The sequence below is a fragment of the Fundulus heteroclitus genome, chromosome 5 (assembly GCF_011125445.2).
Source record: "Fundulus heteroclitus isolate FHET01 chromosome 5, MU-UCD_Fhet_4.1, whole genome shotgun sequence".
In the NCBI taxonomy this organism is placed as follows: domain Eukaryota; kingdom Metazoa; phylum Chordata; class Actinopteri; order Cyprinodontiformes; family Fundulidae; genus Fundulus; species Fundulus heteroclitus.
In genome coordinates, this window is record NC_046365.1 from 29,025,202 (window position 1) to 29,044,070 (window position 18,869).

Consider the following 18,869-nt stretch of genomic DNA (forward strand, 5'->3'; position numbering starts at 1 on the left):
GCTTGCATTCAATAGGTTGTTGGTGCTTTCAGCTGGTCAAAGGGTTATCGTTTATTTGTCTTGTGCAGAACTGCAATGCCTTTCATCCAGCTCCAGTGTTTAGCAGAAGTGGCTTGCCCAGTTCAGCATTAATGTACAAACTAATACTGTGTTATCTGCTGACTTCTTTGTTGTGAAAGCCTAAAGAAACAGCTGAATGTAAGCCTCCGGAGAAAATAAATGTTTCTTTCTAGGAGCTTTTCACACTGTGTGCTTGATCTGATTCAATATTTAAACACATCAGTAACCCTGAAAATAACTAACGATGAGTGCTCTTCCTTCAGTAGCCACTTCCACACTTCAGAGTGTTGTTGCCTATAAGGTTTTTGGTTCACAACCTACCAATCAGCGCTGGTCAAGCATAAAACTAGCCAATCAGATACAGAGACGATAACATCATCCATACAATGCGAAAATGGGAGTGGATGACGTTTTTATAATGACATATGTCTGATTGATGTTGAAATGTAGTTTGGGTTGATCAAATGGCCCAACAAAGCCTTGATTCAAAGTCTTTATTCAGGCTCATTGTGGGCAGGACCCATTTGATAAAAAAGGTCCACATTTTAATGCATTGTTCTGCAAAAAATGAATACAAGGTTTGACCAACCTTAAAAAGCTATCTAAAGTTTTCAATGTGAGTAAGGTGGTGGGAAATTGTTACCTTTATTTGAACATGACGAGTCAAATAGCTGTGTTGGCAAACAGAAATTGTTTTATATTGTTCATACTCATATATATTGCCAATCAGCCAACACTCATCCTTATATTTAAGTGGTTTAGTTATTTTTTTTAAGCAAAATTTAATTTTTTAGATTGTTATATTTTTAACATTAAATCTAACCCTGTATAACATGGAAAAATAGTAGTCAGCATACTTAAGTTTTCTTTTCTAAGACTAAATAAACTAACGTCTAGACTGAATAAAGGGACACAAATTAGACCACTTTCCTATTGCTCTTCCTTGGATCTGAGTCATTTTGCGTGAACTTATTCAATCAAACTCTAGGGATAAGTTGTATCCTTACTTAGGCTTAAATCTTAATACTTGATTGAGAAAGATCCTTGAACCCCTTTCAGCATTGTCATCCTTTGTGCCTCCCATTTATAGCCACATTAAAATGAATGTATTAGCGTCTGTGTTTTATGCACAGTGCAGAGCACAGGTCACCCTCCTCAAAGAAATCAAAATCCAATTGGAACCGTTTTTTCTTTTCTTTTTTTTTCAAACAGCAAACCCAGCAGTTCCCTGAGTGCCTCTGTTTCTCTTTTCCAAGTTGGCACTACACATCAAACTGCTGTATGCATTGTGCGTGCGCACATGTGCAAACCCGATGATAGGAAAAGTAATTGCTTACTCTAAATTAGTTAGACCAAATGGGGTAAGAATCTAATTCCACGTTTATTACAATTATCTTTAATGGGTCTTTCTATTGTCGAACGTGTTCAGAAATTGTGTAGAAATGAAATACGCTGTCGGGGTTCAAAGATTAAAATGAAATGCGGCTTACAAAGAAGTTGTTTAATGAAGTGCGAGCTTTTTGCGGTTATCTCCGTCCTTCTATATCCGAGTTTTACTTCTGAAATGTGTTACTTTATTGATAATAATAATCTATTTTTGCTCATGGTAACTTTTCTTTTTTTATTCACAATTTTATTCTCATGTATAGCATTAATAATTCTAAAACATTATATATACACGTTTTCTATTTAAGGAAACCCAGCACAGTGCATCGAGTCATAGTTTTGCAACAGTGGACCGTCGCTGGCATTGTGTTGTTGACTTTGCAGCAACCGCTCATACTGAGCATGCATGTGGCAACAGCGGAAAGAAATCCTCCCCTTTACCAGAAATAAACTTTTAATGTGCTTTTTTGGACTTTTGTATTACATGGTTACTTTGGGAGAAAATTTAAATGATTTAGAAATCAGAACGATATTATTCTTGCTTTTATTTTTACTATCCAGTTAGATACAAACCTGCCTTTCATTCTACCATTCATTTGCCTACTACTTTTAAGAATCCTTTTGTTTTTATCTCTGCTATTAAAACAAACCTCTTGTTAAGAGTGTTGGGGATTTTGGGAGGAATATGGGGAATTCTGGATTCTCAGCCACCCATGAATGCAGCAATATTAGCCTATTAAAAAGAAAGAAAGAAAATGTTAAATCTTTGGAGGGAGCTCAAACAACTTTTAGAATAAGCAATTTTTAATTGGACCTTCTTTTGAAACACAAATACAGCAAATGTTTAAAGATTGTGATGAAAGGAAAAAAGGTCCACTGTGAATTAATATTAATAGATAAAGAAAAGAAATACCTGCAAATTTATTTTGTGGCTCACCTTTGTAATCCTTAGCTGATAAAAAAAAAAGTTTGACTTTAAAGGTTTCTAATTAGTAGTTTAGTATGCAGACAGACTGATTCATAATTACCGTATGAAATAAACCAACTTTGCCAAATATTCACATAACAGCCGGTTGAGTGGAAAGCATTCGCAATTCACATTTCTCCTTCTTGCACGTACACACACAAGCAAAAATCCGCTTCATGTTGCAATGAGGGTTGAGATGTTAATACTACATAAAAGGTTGCCTGCGAGGGCTTTATCACCCTACATTAACTTATCCTTAATGGCTAGGAGGTCAGTCGATAAGCAGGCTTCTGATTGGCTTGTGACAGAAGAGAGGGTCATCAGGGTCTCATCATATTAGCATAAATCAGCCCCTCTTGCTGTGGGCATAAGTGGGTACCAGAACTGTTCTTGACCCCAGAGGTGCAGGTTGATATCAGAATAATAGTATCTCTTCCATGTTTAAGCTGAATGTATAATTTAAAAGGGGCAATTTGGGAGAGCGACACTTCATTATGACAACAGTGTCGAGAGGAGGGAGAAGGAGGGGAGAACAGAAGTGTTTCATGGAGAAGAAGAAGAAGAAGAAGGAAAAGCCTGGTTGATGTTAGTGCTGCTGAAATATGCAAATGACGATGTTGACAAAAACATTCTGGTCATGTCATGACACTACAGCTGTAAAGGCTAAATAAAGTACAGTAATGGTGTGTGGAGCATAAATGAAATTAAAAATTGATTTTCTTGAGCATGCGTCTTTTGCAGAGACCCTTTTGTAATCTTGAGCAGAACTGGACCAGCATAGGGATCTAAAAAGATTTGATTTAGGGTTCCACTTCCAATTAAACCCGTTAACCACCGCCCACCACAGAACCAAAAATATAAAGACTGTCCATGCTTATTTATTTCAATATTGTGCCTATAATGCCCTACATTTCAAGGTTTACCATTAATCTAGCAATTACAGATTTTGTATTGATTGACCCAAAAATGAATGACTTTAGACTATTTATTAAATAAGCATGGTTATTTCTCGAGCTTCTAACACGAAACACTTGTGAGGACTGAAAAGTCTTTTTGACGTCTCTTTTTTTAAAGGATTGACCCAGTATAGGAGGGTTTAGGTTAACCTGCTACTATCATGCTTTGGACAATCCAAGACAGACAGTCACAGCCCTGTCTTGATTGATTTGTGTAACAGTTAGCAAGCTTCCCCCCTTTGGTGTGTAGTGTAGTAATTATAGATGGTCTTTGTGATCCAGCTGGGCCAGGGATTTAATGAAAAAGCATACCGGCCGCTGTGGTGCAGTGCGTCTTCATTTCTTGCTATTAACAGTAATAATGGCCACGTTGTCCTGGAGTGCAAACAGGTCACTGGACCTCAGCCAAAAGTAGTTTTTCAGTAGCGGTGACATGCACTTAAAAACAAAAACTGAGAGGACATCATGCTGCAGTGTGATTTGCCCTTTAAGAAAGGAGATCTCCGCCATACATTTTATGTGTAATTCCCTGCTTTGAGAACTGCTCTCCACTACTGACACAGAGAGGAAGAGAAAGAGTAAGGGGGAGAAAATTGTGATGAGACGCTATGACCAGAGAGTACTGTGTGGCTTCTCTGGTGACCGCATACACTCTCCTTGGTTGAGAGCAGTTTGACAGATAGCCTGAAACTATTAGCTGTTTAAGTTTGCTTACAAGTCTGCTCACAGTAAAAGTTCAGCAAATTACAACTTTGATAATGATGTGCATTTCTCTACACCAAGCTGGGTCCCTTGGTCAATGCATCAAGGCCATTGCTTTCTATTTCAGATGATAGAAAATGAATCATTCTAAATCTCCATTTGCTCATTTAGTCTAGAAAAAAGGACGAGATTGATTTATTGAGGGGTCTACATGAGGAGAATACATGGAACGTTGTCATTAGACCGACAGGTTAATAATTTGCAGGTCTAATATGCATAAAACAGAAAGAATGTATGCATAGTTACAAGTAGTTTATTCAAAACCAAGTTTTGAATGATTATTATTCATAAAGATTACTACAAATTGAAAATTTTGGCATGTTTATTTTTTCTGAAGCATTAGGAGCTTTACCAGGGTTTCTGGTAGGGGTGTAAACCATCTTTAACAAGATACAATGGTACGTGATATGATATTTGTCGATGTCACAAAGTCTGTTGCAATTTCCAACCGATGCGATTGATATGATGCGACATCATCAGCCCCTCTATACCACTATTATTTACATTGATATCAACTCACAGAAAAACCTAAATATGATTTGAGTGTTTTAAAAAACAGCATTTGTCTAATTTTAAAATACTACTACTAATAATAATAATAGATCATTATTAACTGTTCATTATAGTCTTGTGTGTGAATTTCAAAATAAAGACACGTATTAAAAAATTACGATAGAGATCAATATTTTTTGTTTGCATTGATTGGATTCTTAATCATTATATTGATATATCAATGTTAATCGATGTATTGTTACATCTCTAGTTCCTGGTGGCTTGGGGCCCTTAAGCAACAGCTTAGGTCTTCAACCAGTCTGATCTCATCCAATACATAGTTCCTGTATATATCTGTAAGTCCTTGATAATACTTTATTGCTTTACCATAGTGGTCAATATTTTGCTCATAAATCAAGGTAAATTCAATCCAACAGTCGTTAAGTGCATGTTTCATGTAGCACAAAAACCCAACTTGAAATTTACTCTCTACACCTCTTTCCTGTCGGTGCCGCGAAGAGTGCTTTTTATCTGAACTGCAGAAGGGTAACGAGAAAGAAGAGCAAAGGATGAAGCAAGGGCTCATAGCTGCCAGTATCGTTTCAATTGGAAGCTGGTCCTCAGAATACAGGCAGCAACATTTATGTATGTGAAGGACCGACAGGAGAGCAGGTGAAAGACTCAGAGAGGGAGGCTGGGCATGAGCGAGAGAGTTAGACGAGAGGACAGGGAAAATGCAATTCCAGATTACATGTGCTTGTGGTGCAGTGTGGGTGGGCATGTGTTGGAGCAAGTGAGGGATCGTGTGAAAGGGATAGACGGAGAGAAAAAGAGACAGAGATAGAGGGTTGTGTTGGTGGAAGAAGAAAAGCATGATGGAGTTCCTACACAGTGATGCATTTGTCAAATCGTGAGATAATCACCTGAAAGTACCAGCGCACATAGCAATAAATTAAACACAAACACCGACACAAATTGTATTGTGATTAAAGTTGTGGGAGTGATGAAACAGTGTCTTCACTGTACCTTTCTACTTTGTATATCACCTAGCAACCAGTATAAGGAATCTTTTATGATGCTGATAGGCAGAGACATGTTAAATGCTGGCTAAATGATAGTAATTATGTGTACCAGTTCAGAGTGTGCCATTCACATTGTGATTGCTTTTGTTATTTGGGGAATATCTTAACAGGTTATGAAACAACAATATAATTCTGCAATGAACTACATCAACAGGTTTCCCAGAAGTACTCAGTAAAAGCTATCCATCGTTTATATCTGCTTATCCATTGTGGAGTCGCAGACAGGGGGTGCAAACAATTTTACTGTTAGCCTGTTAGAGGTTTGATTTGACCTTTTTTACTGTTTGGTGCAAAAGGTGTCAGGTCAGTGTGTCAGAAAATTTGAATATTACTTAAGACCTATGCAGAAAAGGATTTCCAGAAATGTTGGCCAACTTGAAAGTATGAACATGAAAAGTATGAGCATGTATAGCGCCTCAATACTTAGAAGGGGCTCCTTTTCCCTGGTTTACTGCAGCAATGCGGCGTAGCATGGAGTCGATCAGTCTGTGGCACTGCTCAGGTGTAAAGGGAGCCCAGGTTGCTCTGATAGTGGCCTTCAGCTCTTCTGCATTGTTAGGTCTGGCATATCGCATCTTCACTATACCCCATATATTTACTACGGGGTTAAGGTCAGGCAAGTTTGCTGGCCAATTAAGAGCAGGGACACCATGGTTCTTCAAGCAGGTACTGGTAGCTTTGGCACCAAGTCGTGTTGGAAAATGAAATCTCAAACTTCATAGAGTTGGTCAGCAGCAAGGAGCATGAAGTTCTCTAAAACTTCCTGGTAGAAGGCTGGATCTCAGAAAACACAGTGGACCAACACCAGCAGATGACATGGCACCCCAAAGGTTAGCAGCCGTCCAGTCCTTATTGTCTTTAGCCCAGGTGAGACGCTTCTGACACCGTCTCGTGTTCAAGAGTGGCTCGACACCAGGAATGCGACAGCTGAAACCATGTCTTGCATGCGTCTGTGCGTGGTGGTTCTTGAAGCTCTGACTCCAGCTGCAGTCCACCATTTGTGAATCTCATTTTTGAATGGGTTTTGTTTCACAATCCTCTCCAGGATGTCGTCATCTTTATTGCTTGTACACTTTTTTTCTACAATATCTTTTCCTTCCCTTCGCCTCTCTATTAATGTGCTTGGACACAGCTCTGCAAACAGCCAGTCTCTTTAGCAATGACCTTTTGTGTTTCTCTTTTATTCTAATATAATTAGACATTATTGCAGTGAATGCTGCTTGTCAAGACTTTCATGCAATCAACTGGGTTCCCTTATATAGAAAATGTTTTGACCAATCTGTATAATCTGACCCAATCTGTATAATCTGATTCAATTTGACTTTGTAAAGTGCCTTGAGTTAACATGTTTCATGAATTCGGGCTATATAAATAAAATTGAATTGAATTTAATTATTATAGCAATTTTAAATATACTATACACAATAATCCTATAATCTGGTATGTTTTCAATTTAAGCGCTTATCATTTTCAAATGACTCGATCAAAGTTTATGTGAATATAATATTCCTCTGTTTTATAATTTGCAGCATATTTTACAGTTTGACTACTTTGATGTAATTATTCTGGTCAGATGATGTTTGAAAACGTTTTGTTAAAGTTAATACAAAATGGCTTAACATTTTTGATTTCTGCACTGCCATTATTGTGCTTGTGGCTAAAGGGAAAGCAACTGTGACCAGACACAGAAAGCAGAGCACACTGCCCCTATCTGCTAGACCTGAATAGGTGTGTTTGTATCTGCATGTATTGAGTGCAATCTGCTTTGTAAATCCGGTGCAGAAAGAACGGAGCAAAACCGTTGCCACAAACAGAAGACATACTGACCATAGACGCTATCACTTCCTACCTCTTTGGGGACATTTTTACCTGCACTGACAAATGATGATTTGAAGTAATTTCCTATAATCAGTGTTATTTTGGTTTCATCATCTCAATATTTAATATGAGCTAACCTGACCCAATCAGGATCAGAAAAACAATGACTATGTATAGTGTAATATAAATTTTCATACACTGTATTAAATATAAATACACAAAATATTTGAGCATGTTAATGTCTATTTGTCATCGTATTTCATATTTTGCTTATTTTATTTCTTAAACCTTTCCAATAAAATACACCTCTACAAAGAGAAAAAAAATGTTCACTGGAATGTTTGCAGTTAAATGAATGAAAAACCATTACATTTACTCCAGGCTGCAGTTGAAGACAATTGATTTTATTTAGTCTTTTTAACCTTTGACTCTTCTTCTTATAGTCACAGTGAAATTTCCATGTATTTAAAAGAATACATTTAAATTCCTTTCGCAAGAGGTTTGATGCTGCCGGGCAAATGATTGCATGTGTGCATACGGCTGTTAGCGTGAGGCATATTTAAGTGTGGGTGTGTATGTTTATGTTAACCGCTGCCCATCTGAAAGCCAAGTGCTGGTCTTTCGTCCTCTAATTGCCAATTAACAAGGGCCCATTTAATTGCAGTGGTTTTGGGAGGGCATACAATTAGCACTGGAGCTGAACCAAGCCACACACACAAACACACCCCCACACACATGCTCAGTCTTAATGAGCTGCACTGTGTCCTTCCATTTTCTTGGCTAATTCTCTCCTGCCCTCAACTCAATCACCCCTCACACAAGGACACACCTTCATTTAGCAGAAGCTCTTTACATATTTCCCCACTTAGACACATTATTTCCTTTTCATGCATTTTCTTCAAAGATGTTGACAATCATTTCGAGCTTTCTTCTTCCTTTCTTTTCTCCACAACAAATACTTTGTGCACGTGTTCATCACAGTCACAAATATGGGCTTACACCAACTATATAATTTTTTACATATTCACCCTTTTACTGTTTTGTTTCTTTTAAGCTGTTTTATGCTACATTTCTGACTTTTCTTTCCTTTTTCCCCATACAGGTTCTTTTAAGGGAATGTGCAAGCAGATAGACCACTTCCCAGAGGATGCTGACTATGAGGCAGATGCTTCAGAATACTTCCTACGTGAGTTTTCCTTTCCTCCATATTAGTGTTTATTGTGGGATTATCTGCATAAGTACCTCTACCGTTTCCTTGTCTTAGTTGATGAGGTTTGATTGTCTTGACCTACAGTCTCCCAGAAAGGTTTTCACACCTTTAACTGTCAAAATCCAACAACAATTTTTAGTGTTTTTTTTTTATTATGATTTTTGCAATTGCAAAGCTGAAGAGTGGAACATATTAACTTAATTAAAACAAAACAACACAGTATAAGTATAGCTGTCCTGTGAAGCACTAAGAGGTTTCTTGGAGAACATTAGTTAACAAATAGCATCACAAACACAAAGGAACACTTCAGACAGGTCAGGGATCAACTTGAGGAGAAGTTTAAGTTGGGTTAGAAAGCCCCAAGCTTGAAACATCTAACAGAGCTCTGTTCAGTTATTCATCTGAAAATGGGAAAGAACACAAAACACCTATAAACCTACCAAGAAATGGCAGTCCATCTAGACTGACACACAACCACAGCTTTGATCAAAGAAGCAGCCAAGAGACCTGTTGTAACTCTGGAAGAGCTGCAGAGATCCACAAATCAGATGAGGAAATCTGTTGACAAAACTATGGCTCTACACAAATTGAACCTGAGATTGAACTTTTTGGCCCACATGACAAATGCTGTGTGTAGAGAAATGCTATCACTGTCATGGTTCGTGGCAAAGTTCTAATCCACAATGAAGAGATCTCTCGGTAGACAGTGGTAAAAGTTTGAAAAGGTCAAGAACATGTAGAAGGCTGGTTTTAAGGGGAGTTCAATTGCACTTAACAGTGGATCACTGCAAGGAAAAGGAGAGACATTCATTATGGTATTACATAGGTCTTGCTGATGATATGTGGATAACTAGGAGTTAGAGCGGGTTAACAGAGTCCTGGGGTGTTGGTCTGTTTGATGAGCTGTGATCCCATATGAAGTTGAGCGGTGGACATTTAGGCTGGAACCCTAAGAAAAAAGTGTGGAGAGAGTTGGGTTTGCATAAGCCATGGAGCACAAGGGGAAAACAATGAGGAGAGACACAGGGCAAGAGGTTGACCTCAGGTATTGAATGACTGGCAGCCAGCTCCCCTTAAACTTCAGCTGATAGATGATCAGGAGCAGGTGTGTGGGAGCACACTGCTCAGCCCTGCCCTCTAAGGGAAAACCTGCAGCTCCATGAGAGAGGAAACACCACACATACACATCCAGATCCCTCATAATTACTGCACATTGCCTTGAATAAATCCACCCCACTGGGAATCATGTTGGTGGCTGTATCATGCTGTGGGGATACTTTTCTTTATCAGGGACAAGAAAGCTAGTCAGTGTTTATGGGAAGACAGAGGCAAATGCAGGCTAAATACATTTAGATCAAATATGACCTTTAGGCAGAGTTTGACCTCCTGGCAGGACAATGACCCTAAACAAACATGCCAGAACTGCAGTGAAATGGTTTTAGGTTTCATCCTGTTTATGTGTTAGAATGATCCAGTCAGTGTTCGGAACTCAGTTAGATTAAACTCAAATGTTATTAAAAAACGATCAGATAGGACAGGGTTGTGAGGAAATATTGTTAATTTTTCACAATCAATGCCATATATCAGCACAAGGTCTAAATTATGAAGCCAAGAGTGCGTCGGTTTATGCACATTTTGAGTAAAACCAATTGAATCTATGATAGTTTTAAAGGCTACACTAAGGTTATCAGATTCTGAGTCAACATGAATATTAAAACCCCCACTATAATAACCTTGTCAGTGTTTAACACCAAATCACATAAGAAGTCTGACAGCTGATCCAAAAACTGAGTGAAAGTGCCTGGTGGACGATACAAAACAGAAGAGGTTTTATTGCTTTGCAATTTGGATGAGGGAAACTGAGGGTTAAATGTTCAAAAGAACTGTAGTTATTAATTGACCTGGAACTAATAAATCAGACTGAAAGACGGTTGCTACTCCTCCACATTTTCCTGTAGATCTGGGAATGTGGAAATTTGAATAATTGGAGGAAGTTGACTCATTTATACTAACGATATCCTCTTGTAGCCAGGTTTCTGTGAGACAAAATAAATCAATCTGATTATCAGAAATCAGTTAATTAACTAACAAAGTCTTTGGAGGGAGAGACCTTATATTTAATAGACCACATTTAATTGTTTTATTTTTTGTTTCAAGGTGAGCCATATTGATTTTTATTAGATTTTTATGATTTCTTCCTTTTAGATCAGTTTTTGATCTATTTAGTTCTGGCCATGGGAAAGACACCGTCTTAATAGGGTAATGGGTGGGTAACGGTACAGAATCTGCAGAGAGGTGTGTTAAGCTACGGCTCTGCTTCCTGGTCTGGACCCTGGGTTGTCAGCATTTAGGAGAACTAATAAATCCGGCCAGATTCCTAGAAAGAAGAGCTGCACCATCCAAAGTGGGATGGATGCCGTCTCTTCGGATCAGACCAGGTTTTCCCCAGAAAGTTCTCCAGTTATCAATGTAGCCCACGTCGTTTTCTGGACACCACCTAGACAACCAGCGGTTGAATGATGACATGCGGCAAAACATGTCATCACTAGTCAGATCAGGCAGGGGACCAGAGAAAATTACGGAGTCCGACATTGTTTTAGCAAACTTACACACCGAAGCAACACCAACTTTAGTGACCTCCGATCGGCGTAACCGGGTGTCAATACCGCCAGCGTGAATAACAATCTTACTGTATTTATGCTTATTCTTAGTCACCAGTTTCAGGTAGGATTTGATATTGCCCATTCTGGCCCCTGGCAGGCATTTGACTATGGTCCCTGGTGTCTCTAGTGCCACGTTTCTGACTATAGAGCTCCCAATAATCAGGGTCGGCTTCTCAACGGGTGTGTCGCTGAGTGGGGAAAATTTGTTAGATACGCAGACGGTTTGGTGGTGACCTGGGGGCTGGAATCTAGAGCTATGCTTCCTACGAACTGTCTCCCAGCTGACCTGGTTACCTGGCTGCTCGGGGGCTGCTGCTGGAGGACTGCTACGTGAAGTTACTCTATGTGGCTCCGCGGCTAGCAAAGGCTATCAGCTGGTTTTTCAACAGCATGGAGCCGGGTCTCCAATTCTGACAACCTCGCCTCCAAAGCTATAAAACACTACATTTATTACATGTACCATTATCACAAAAGGAGGCAGAGGAATAACTGACATATAACTATTGTTAACTAATAACTGACATCTCCTGTTCTCTGACACAGAGAGCAGGAGATAGGAGGAGACTTAGGCAGAGACGGAGAAGTGGATGGAAGAGTAGGGGAAGAAGCCATTGTGGGTCTAAAGCTAGGCTAGGCTAAAGCCAGGCTAGCACCCTCTTACCACACAGAGAAAAGCAAACCGTGTGAAACACACAAAACATGATGTGCAGCAACAGAGAATGTTTTAAAAATGCTTATGTGTTAGAAACAGGTGTTACAGCAAAGAGATTAAAGATAAAAGCGAGAGAATCTGGAGCAACAGACCGCAATTCAAACTGTGATAACAGGAAGTGACACAATACGCCTTACCGCAAACAGGAAGTTGACCCAACAAGGCAACACCATTCTAAACAGCAAATTGACAAATCCATTTGTCAATTTGTGGCAAGATTTGATCAGTGATGTAAACAGATGCTCTCCATTCAATCTTTTTGAGTTACTTTGCAAAGAAAAATGTTAAATCTCTAGCTGTAAAACGTTAGGACAGATTCCATAGAGAGGATTTGCAGAAATGATTTCAGCCAAAACTTTTTCAACAGACTTAGGTGTTGCTAAATAAAAAAAAAATACCTGCTATACTTTTCATATTTGCATGTGTACACCATTTTGAAAACCTTGCATTTTCCTCCAACTTACAATTTTTTACTAAACCATGTCAGTTTTCACATAATATCCAATTAAAGATATTGTGGTTTAATTGCAATGTAACAAAATGTGACACACATCAAAGACTATAGACAATTTTAAAATGCACAATAAGTTTTGAGGGGGTAAATCTTGAGAAAGGGCAGTGTAAAATCAGAACAGGGAAGGAGGAGGGTTGAAATGGAAGCGGAAGGATGAAGAGAAGGTCACGGATCAGTGAAGTGTAGGAGGCGGAAATGGCACGAGAAAGAGTGATGAGGTTTTTAGACCAGATACAGGAGGAAAGGGGGTAACGGAGAAAAGCAAGGGACTGCGGGATGAAAAGGTTGATGAGGTGAAGGACAAGTAGTAGGGCACCAGTGCAGTGCTGTTGCTCTCCCACTGGCTCACCAATTAGGACACTTACTTCTATAAATACTCTAGGCTCCTCAAAGTGGGTCACACGTCTCCCTCTCCTCCTTCTTTCAGTATATCTCCCTCAACCTCTTCTCTCTTTCTTTCCACCCATCTGTCTGTCCATCTCCAGCGAGGCCTTCAAGCCTGTCTGAAAGATGCTGGATGGAGACGGTGAGGTGGAGCATGAGGAGAGGGTCGGAGAGCAAAGAAATTTTGTTGGAGTTATGTTTGTGAACTGGGGTGTCTTAGAAAGTTTGTGAAACATTTCAAGTAGGCTTATTTAAAAAAAAAAAAAAAAAAAAAAGATAAGGAGATCAGTTTATTTAACAAACTTTGAAAATGATTCAAATTACTCTTGTGTATGTTTATTATTCCTTCAATGTGGTGTTCCTTATGGGAGACAGACAGATATTAGAATTTTCTCAATACAGACAAAATGCTAGAGAGGTTTAAAAGTTAATTTAATAGGTTAATTGATGTGATTCACTCCGAGCAACTAAAGAAAAGCTGACTCGGGTGTAAATGGACTCTAGAAGTAAAGCACTTTTGGGGAGTTGCTGTTATTGTGCTGAGTCTAAGAGTTAACTATAAATTACACAATCATGTCAACTATTTTATTCAACTAAACTGTCCTGCAGGCCATGTCAGTTTTTAGTTTAAACATTTAAATTATAACTGATGTCTCCCTGTCTTTGTATGTTTTTATAATTTCAAGGGCAATTCTTGACAAGCTATAGTCTTGTGATGACTGATGACTTTTTTACACATGAGTAATACAAACTATTAGTCAGTATAACCCAAACACTCTCTCAAGCTCCCTCTGTTTTATTTTCTTCCCTGGGGGCTCTTTTTTGTGGCTCTTGTGGCCTTTATTTGACAGTAGGCTGACAGTTAATGGGGTTGAGAGAGAGGGAGAAGGCCCGTGGCAAAGGTCCATAGGCTGGGACTGAGGCCTCTGAACCTGGGTCGTATGTTCTACCCCTGGGCCACCACAGTCCCCCTGAGACCTCAAGCTGAACTATGTAAAATTTTAATAATAAGTATTATTATTATTCATTGTTTTTTTTTTGTTTGTTTGTTTTTTTTACTGAGATTTCAATAAAATATTCAGCTATCAGATTTATCCACTGTAAGAAAATGCTGTTTTCCTATTTCTACAATATTTAATAATGTTTGCTAGTTATTTAAATAGCACCAAAACTATAAAGCTGTATTTTTTTTTTCCGATTTCTTCTCCACCAATTTTATCTAAAACCTTGCATGCATTTAATGACCTGGGGATCATGTATTAAAACTACCTGCCAACTATCAAACAGCTTTCAGGAAAGTTAGGAGTTTCCAGGTTCAAACAAATAATATAGATTTTTTAAAGACATGTTCACCTTTTAACATTACTCAAGACGTTTGATCTTGATTAACTGTTTTCTAACAAGTGTATATACAATAATGTAAACATGGCTCTGTTCACTGATAGGAAATGAGAGGGATGTCTCTCAAAAGATTAAAAAACAATGTAAATGATTAATCAGTTCTAAAAAAAACGTCCAGGAGTTATTTTTGGTAATGAGCTCCAAGTCTTTAGGGGTTGGATGGGCTCCTTCCCATCATTACAATCTTTAACTCCCTCTGCAGATTCTCCATCAGATTCAAGTCAGGACTCTGGATGGTCCACTCCAAAGCCTTAATCTTACTTAGCGTGTTCCTTAAATTAAAAGATAGCTTTTGTATAATTCTCCATCACTTTCTGTATTAATGGCTGAACGATCACTCAAAGTTTAAATTTCAAGTGGCTGAAGAAAGTTTTGCTTATACTGCAAATCATGCATTTCTGATTCCCGCCTGACTTAGATTGCCTAAAGTTCTCACACAAATACAAATTGTACGAACCTCTTATTAAATAAATTATGCTGCCTACCACAGAATAGTCTATACAGATAAGTCGATCCATCTATTCAGCATGACGGTATGACCCCTCTTCTCTCCCATTTCTGCCACCTCACAACAATTTTGGAAGTAAATCTGCAAAAAGATCAACTCTAGCTGCAAAACTTGGATCAACTATCTGAATTTTATATTGGATAATACAAACCTTTCTCAGTTTCAATCCAAATTTAGAAAGACATTCACTAATGATACGTTTACTGGCTTTGATAATAATTTATTTACTGGTGCTTTATTTATTCATCTTAACAAGGCGTTTGACATGGTTGATCACTATCTCTTACTGGATAATTTACATTTGATTGCCGTTGACAGGTCCTCTCGTCTTTGTTTTAACCCATATCTTCATCGCTGTCAGCAGTACACCGTTTTGATTTCAGTATTATAAAGGTGTGCCACAACGTTCCTCACTTGGTCCTCTTCTTTGTAAAATTTTTATGAACAGGCTTCATCTTGTTTGCACTCACTGCAGTATTCAACTGTATGCAGATGATACTATAATCTACTTTTCAAAATCCAGTAATACTGACTTTCAGCACTCTCTTCAACATGACTTTGACACAGTACAAGTATGGCTTCAAGCCCATAAATTGCTTCTTAATAAAACAAAATTGCAATCGCAAGAAAATCGCAACACAAACTCCATATCTGGGTGTGAGTTTAATTTTGCATGTTTGGATTCTACACCAATTATACCAGTTGAGCAATATAAATGTTTAGGCCTCTGGCTTGACCCTTCGTTTCACTTTCTCTTATACATTCTTTTACAAATAGAAATAACATATCGTTTGAAACTATTGTATCAGTCATTTAATTGCTTTACTTTCTCAGTAAGAGTAAAGATTGTAATCCAATTATTCCTTCCTATTTTTGACTACTGTGATATAATTCATCAAAATGCCACATCTACTAATCTCCAACCACTTAATGTTGTATATTACAGTTGTGTAGGTTTATTTTCTTCGAAACCCTTTCAGAACCCATCACTGTTTGCTGTACCAACATCTCTCCTGGCTCACTCTATCCTACAGACAACAATTTCATAGGTTTTCATTTATATTTAAATGCATTAATCTTAGTTATCCTGAATATTTAAAACTATACCTGGTCTTCCATCCTATTTCTGCTCTATAACCTCTGTTTACGTGTTAAAGAAAGCCCTTATTCAACATCTTCAAAATATTTGTAACTGTTTTCAACTTGTTTTTTTGTATAACTGTTACAATATTGTGTTGATGTTTAACAGAGTTATTATTACAGAGTGTTCTGTGTTCAAATGTATGGTGTGATTGGTTATTTGTAGCCATTTATATAATGTATGTATTTCTTGTATATACTGCATCTGTCTTATGTGCCTTTGTTTTTTTCTTGACTGCAGGCCCCCTTAAAATGAGATGGTCTCATCTCAAGGGGCTTATCCTTTTCAAATTCAAATAAATAAGTTAGATAAATAAATGGCAGGTAATTTTTAAAGAGCAAGCATCAGTTTTGGGATAAAACAGAATAAGAGCCTACTTGCAGAACAAAATATGTCAAATAACTAATAGTAACATGATGTTGTTTGTTTGTTTGTTTTTGTAGCCACAATCAAAATTAAACAATAAACTGAATTAATTACAGACCCCTAATATATTTAACACAACATTAAATGTGAACTCCCCTCCCACTTTCAAATCTTTTGCAGCTTCTAACTGGTTTTCTTCCAGCAGGACTGGAGAAAAGTATCCACACAGCATAATGCTTCCACCACCATGTTTCACCATGGGTATGGTGTGTTCAGGCAAATGTGCGTTACCAGTGTTTCAGCTCACATAGCATTTGCATTTGGGTCAGAAGCTTTAGTTTTAGTCTAATCTGACCAACGCATCCTCTTCAAAGTGATTGTTGTGTTCCCACCAAGGCTTGTGGCAAACTGTGAAGGAGTCTTCTTATTGCTTTCATTGAATAATAGCTTTTTCTTCATTAGCTGGACTTCTATAGATTTGACTAATGTGTTGTTTTTCCCCTACCTGAGTTGTGGATAACTCATGTTATCATGTGCCCTTTGGCTGCATCTATTTTTAATGCTTTCCTTGTAGTTAAGGTGGATGGACATTCCTTGGTAGGTTTCAGTTACATCAAAGTCTTTCCCCATGGGGATAATGAATCGACGAGTGCTCTATGAGATGGTCAAAGCTTATCTTAGTTTAACCTCTAGCTGACCTGTCCAGTGTGTTCCTTGATCTTCATGATTGCTGTTTTTTATCTAATATTCTCTAAGAACCCTCTTGGGTCTTCACACAGCAGCTGTATTAGATTTGATTAAACTCAAGCTAGATGTTTTTACTAAAATGGACTTCTGAAAGCTGTTGGTTGCACTAGATTTTTTTTTAAGAGCATCGGAGTAAGGAGGGTGGATTAAAAATTAAAAATTAAAAAATTTTAAAATTACAAATTTTAAAAATTAAAAATGCATGCCAAGCTTTTTAGATTTTTATTTGTCAAATATTTTGATGTATTATTTCCCTTTCACTTGACTAATACGCACTAATTTTATTGGTCAAAAGTCAGAATAAAACACAATGCTTGTTATTGTAACTCAACAAAATTAGCTTTGGAAATTGATGCGTGAGATTCCTAAAACAGATAGAAATTGTAATAATTTCTGACATGGTTAATATCCCTTTTGGTGTACGCAGATTGCCATTTCAAGCTCCACTTGGTATTAACACCTATCATCATCTAAAGCACTTTATTACGAAACATTTCTACTTCATGCAACATGAACATGCTCGTGTCAGGACTGAGTTAAAGACACTGCAACAGGGCTGAAAATAATAAAAAAGAAATCTAAGTTTGTTAATGTGTGTGACATTTTCAGAGAAAACAGGAATATCACAACCTACAAACAATACAACTGCATAGACAGTGTGCCACAACTGAAACAGAAGCGGATCGATGTGACGTAAAGGCTGGAAGCTGTCATTCAGTTTGAATTCTTCATCTCCTCCTGTTCTTTCATTCTTGGTCTCTTGCTTTCCCCCTGGGGTCTCTTCATTCTCCCCCACCCCCAGCCAGCCCCCCCCTCTCCAATCCTCCTCTCACTGGGTACATTTGCATGTGTGGTTATGTAACACAGAGAGAGCAGTCAGCCTTCATCCTGCTGCAGTTGTACTATGAGCCACAACCACAGAAAAACAGTCACCCCAACCACCACCCCCCAATCCCCCCCAGCCCCCATCCTTCACTTCACCATGTTTGACCTTAAGCTGCTCCAGCCGCTTTTTGGTGTTTTGCTTTAACAGCAAGCTTCTCAGTCCCCCATCGCGTACAATGTTAGGTTGCTATGGAAATGAGAAATAAGAGATCAGCAGCCTCTACAAGGTGATCCGAAGGATTTACAGTAACATATCCATCAGCTATTAGCGGTTCGGAAACACTTCTCCAGACATGATTTAGGTATATATATGCCCATGTTATTGCTCTCTACACTATTTCCATTCACTGCAGACATCGCTTTACTCAAGCCAGGCATCAGTCGTGTTTCAGCATAAGGGCAACATGTGAAATGACTGAAGCTGAATAGGAGGTTGAATCCAACCCACCGCTGTTATGTCTCTTAGCCGCCACGGACGGCAGCCTCAGAGCCAAGCTGATGAGTATGTGTGAAGTGGGAGGCATCCAGTGAAGCACATTAAACTTCACAGCATCAATTTCGATGTACCAGCGGCTGGAAACCATCCGATTAGAAGGTGCAGCCGTGATGATCAGTTTTATTGTTCCATCTGAAGAGATAAGTTCACCTGTTAAGTTGATCACTATTAATTACACTTGTCTTTCTAAATACTCGATCATTTACAGTTGATAACTAGTACGCAGCAAATTAGGGAGACCCATTCAAGTCATCATCAGTTCCTTATTTTATGAGCCCATGGATTAAAAAAAAGCACACTGAAAGATTGCAAATCCTAA

The 18,869-nt window shown here is 38.3% G+C and overlaps 1 protein-coding gene across 1 annotated transcript in view; it reads left to right on the forward strand.

The window, feature by feature from the left end:
* Positions 1–18,869, forward strand: part of LOC105915439 (voltage-dependent calcium channel gamma-2 subunit) — an 85,374-nt gene that overhangs the window by 47,678 nt on the left and 18,827 nt on the right. Inside the window, exon 2 of the mRNA XM_012849544.3 lies at positions 8,626–8,709. Within this exon, the coding sequence (XP_012704998.1) occupies positions 8,626–8,709 (84 nt within the window). The remainder of the gene's footprint in view (positions 1–8,625; positions 8,710–18,869) is intronic.